Source organism: Phanerochaete carnosa (genome assembly GCF_000300595.1).
Source record: "Phanerochaete carnosa HHB-10118-sp unplaced genomic scaffold PHACAscaffold_354, whole genome shotgun sequence".
In the NCBI taxonomy this organism is placed as follows: domain Eukaryota; kingdom Fungi; phylum Basidiomycota; class Agaricomycetes; order Polyporales; family Phanerochaetaceae; genus Phanerochaete; species Phanerochaete carnosa.
In genome coordinates, this window is record NW_006767981.1 from 1 (window position 1) to 3,240 (window position 3,240).

General features: G+C 50.6%; 1 protein-coding gene across 1 annotated transcript; it reads right to left on the reverse strand.

The window, feature by feature from the left end:
• Positions 1–635: 635 nt before the first annotated feature.
• On the reverse strand, positions 636–1,079 carry PHACADRAFT_202522 (uncharacterized protein; the record flags this gene model as incomplete). Its single annotated transcript, XM_007402703.1, has 3 exons — positions 636–759; positions 824–966; positions 1,023–1,079. The coding sequence occupies 3 exons, from the start codon at positions 1,077–1,079 to the stop codon at positions 636–638; spliced, it is 324 nt and encodes a 107-aa protein (XP_007402765.1).
• Positions 1,080–3,240: the final 2,161 nt, after the last annotated feature.

Here is a 3,240-nt window from a genome sequence, read left to right on the forward strand (position 1 = left end):
CAAGCTGTTTTTGCATATTTTTTGCGATAAAAAAAGTTCCAAATTTCTCTCGTGTCGTTTTGCCCGCTCTTCATGAGAGATCTGATAGATGACTGCCGGGACTAACATTAACCTGACGAGGTTTCGTAAGCGGAGGGCCGTTTGACATGCAGAAGTGCGCAGATGCGCATTAATGCTGTTGTTGGGCAGCGAACATCCTGGTCAAAGAACATGGCAAATGACATCTTATTTCTATATCTAGTCAATCAGCATTTTACGATTGCATCCCTCTTGTTCTGATATCACATAACGCACTACAGATCCCTGCCACCGAGGATACATTCAATGGCAGAATGGACATTCCCGCCCGTCGCAAGCAGCGCACGGATGTTCTGCTGTGCATTCGTGAAGCCCATGTCCTAGTTGCTGTGTGAGACGGACGGATAAAGTCAGCGCTCGTGGCGCCCATGACAGGTTGTTGTTTCGCGCACGAGGCACTTACGGCTGCACCTGGAGCCGCTCCTCGGACGACCGCGTGTATGCTAGGGATGCGGGCGGTGCACCATCGCCGAAAGCGTCCATGCTGCCCCAGCATCTGCTGCATTGCGGCTGGATCAAACATGCCTGTGTACGGTGGGCGCACCGCCGGCGCCGCCTTATGTGCTGGCACCGGTGTTACTGCCGCCGTCTGGAACGCCGGTCATGGGGAAGCCGTCTGCGCCGCCACCGCCCATCGAGCTCGACATCTGCCGCATCATGCGCAGCGACTCGGGGTTCGACCTGCGTGTGGCGCTCAACGACGAGCGCGACCGAGGCCGCCCACAAGAAGCGGCTGTGTACTCACATCAATTGCCTGAAGCCCTCACTCTGGAACATCTCGCACATGGGCGAAGCCATCGCCGCGATGACCTGCTCGAGGACAGCCGGGTCGGACATGATGGTGGACATCTGGTTCAAGAACTCAGGGTTCTGGAGCATTCCCTGCATCTGCATTGCCTGATTGAAGGTAGAGTCTAATAACGGCAATGACATAGCACACGCACCATGTTGGGGTCATTCGGGTTGAGGCCCATCTGTGGGAACGGGCTGAAGCCTGCCATGGCGCCAAAATGCGCGGTGGCCGTTGAGCTGTGTGAGCAGGCCGTTCGGGCTCTAGCCGGTCTGCATCGTTGGAAGCGGTTGTGGTGCGGCCCGGGAGGTCTGGCCTGGTGAGCGAGACACGCCTTTGACCATGTGGATGGTGTGTGACGACTGGATCTTGTAGACAGTAAGCTGGTCTTCATCGCCTATAGCTCGCGTCACAAAAATCCCAGACAAAGAAAGGTCTGAATTCATACAAAGGAAGTTTAATGTCTTGGCTGTGTATTTGTCTAGAGCATGGTAGTACAATTATACACTCCGAGGTTGCACCCTGAGGGAGGGCGCTCATGCCAGTAGCTAGTGTTGCCACGGCTTGACTGCTTAGCCGCTAGTTGTTGCAGTCAAGCCATGTGGCAACCAAGCCAAGTCGCTGATTGGCTCTTGGCTGTTACGCGGCTTAGCTGCGGCTTGGCGCAACTCGGCGGTGGCTTGCAGTCAGGTCCAGTTGTCCCAAAAAGGCAAATGCCGCGTCACCTTGCTTGCCACTATGCCTCCTCGCAACCATGGAAAGAAGAGAGCTGCTGAGACCCCTCAGAAGACACCTAAGAGGCAAAAGGTGGCCTCTAAGCATGTTGAGTTTGACAATGGAGCTGTTATGACCCAGTTTAGGCTGTCTGGTGCGCTTTTTTTGAGCTTTTGTGCAGTTTGATGTTGTCTGCTGATAACATCTTGAATTCTGTAGGTGAATTCTCATCTGAGGGTGCTGTCCAAGGTTCCCCAGCAAAGAAGAGAGGTGGTAGGAAAGGTCCAGGGGTTCAGAATGTTGCTGAAAGAGAGGTGCTCATGGCATTCGCGTCGCTCCAAAGAGGCCGTGCCAATCACCAGCACGATCCAAGTGGGGAGAGCTCGATAGACAAGTGCGTGGTGACCAATACTGCAGATTGCTATGCTCTAATGTTTGGATCTTTGTAGATCTGTTCCAGTTGCTGATAGTCGTGAATACATCAACATTGATATTGCAGACAACTCTGAAGACTCGCCTACTAGTCCAATGCCAGCTGCAGGCTCTTCACATGATCTCCTGCCTGCTCCTGCCACCCCAACTTGCAAGCCAGCAGGTCCTCCCAATTCACCTGTTGCTGGTCAGCGTCAGAAATCGCCTCATGGGCCTGCAGGCAATAGACAAGGCAAGCAAGCTAAGGATGTCTGGCCCTTCTTTGAGACAAATGAGAATGGACGCAAGAAATGCAAGTTTTGCTTGTATGAATTTCTTTCAGCTATTTCTTTGCACTTATTTCTAAAAAAAAACTCGCCAGGTTTATGCATGAACAGAATCCTCATTACCATGTGTCCACCTGGACTACTGCAGGCACAGACAACCCCCGAAAGCACTTCCGAGATGCTCATCTTGACAAGTGGGTGGAGGCGTGCGATAAGGCACAAGTCAAAATCACAGCAAAGTGTGCTATGGCACAAGTCAAAGCCTGGAGGCGACGTCAACGTGGACAACCAGATGTTGCACAAGCAGATAACAGCCAGCCACAGTTCACCAAGGAGCTATTTGTGGATTACATTACTGAGTGGATTGTTGCTGACGATCAGGTGTGCTTGAAATCTACATTTTATTGCGCTTTAAATCTGAATAAATATTTGCAGCCTTTATGCGTCATTGAAAATCCACAGCTTCGCAATATCTTTCTTTTGCTTTGCTCTGAGCTGCATGAGAAAGATATTCCTGGGCGAACCACTATCCGAATACGAGTTGGTGAGGTTTTCGAAGAGTATCTCAAGGAGCTTAGCCAGGATATGAAGGTAAGTGGCGAAAAAATTACAAAAAAATTCTGCTCTAATTCCTAATTATAGAATGCAGTTGGCAGCATATCCTTCACAATGGATATGTGGACTGACCCATTCTTATCGCCGTACATGGCAGTTACTGCACACTGGCTGCAGCTTATTCTTGAAGATTATGGTAACGGACTTCAGCCGCAGCTTCGACTTCGTGCAGATCGTATCGGCTTTTACCGTGTCCCCTCCAGACACACCGGTGAGCATCTTGCGGCTGCATTCCTTTATATCCTGGACCGTATCAAGATCACAAACAAGGTACAGCCATTTTAACAACTTAAAATGATTAAACCACTTACTATCCTTTAAAAATATATAGATTGGCTGGATTAC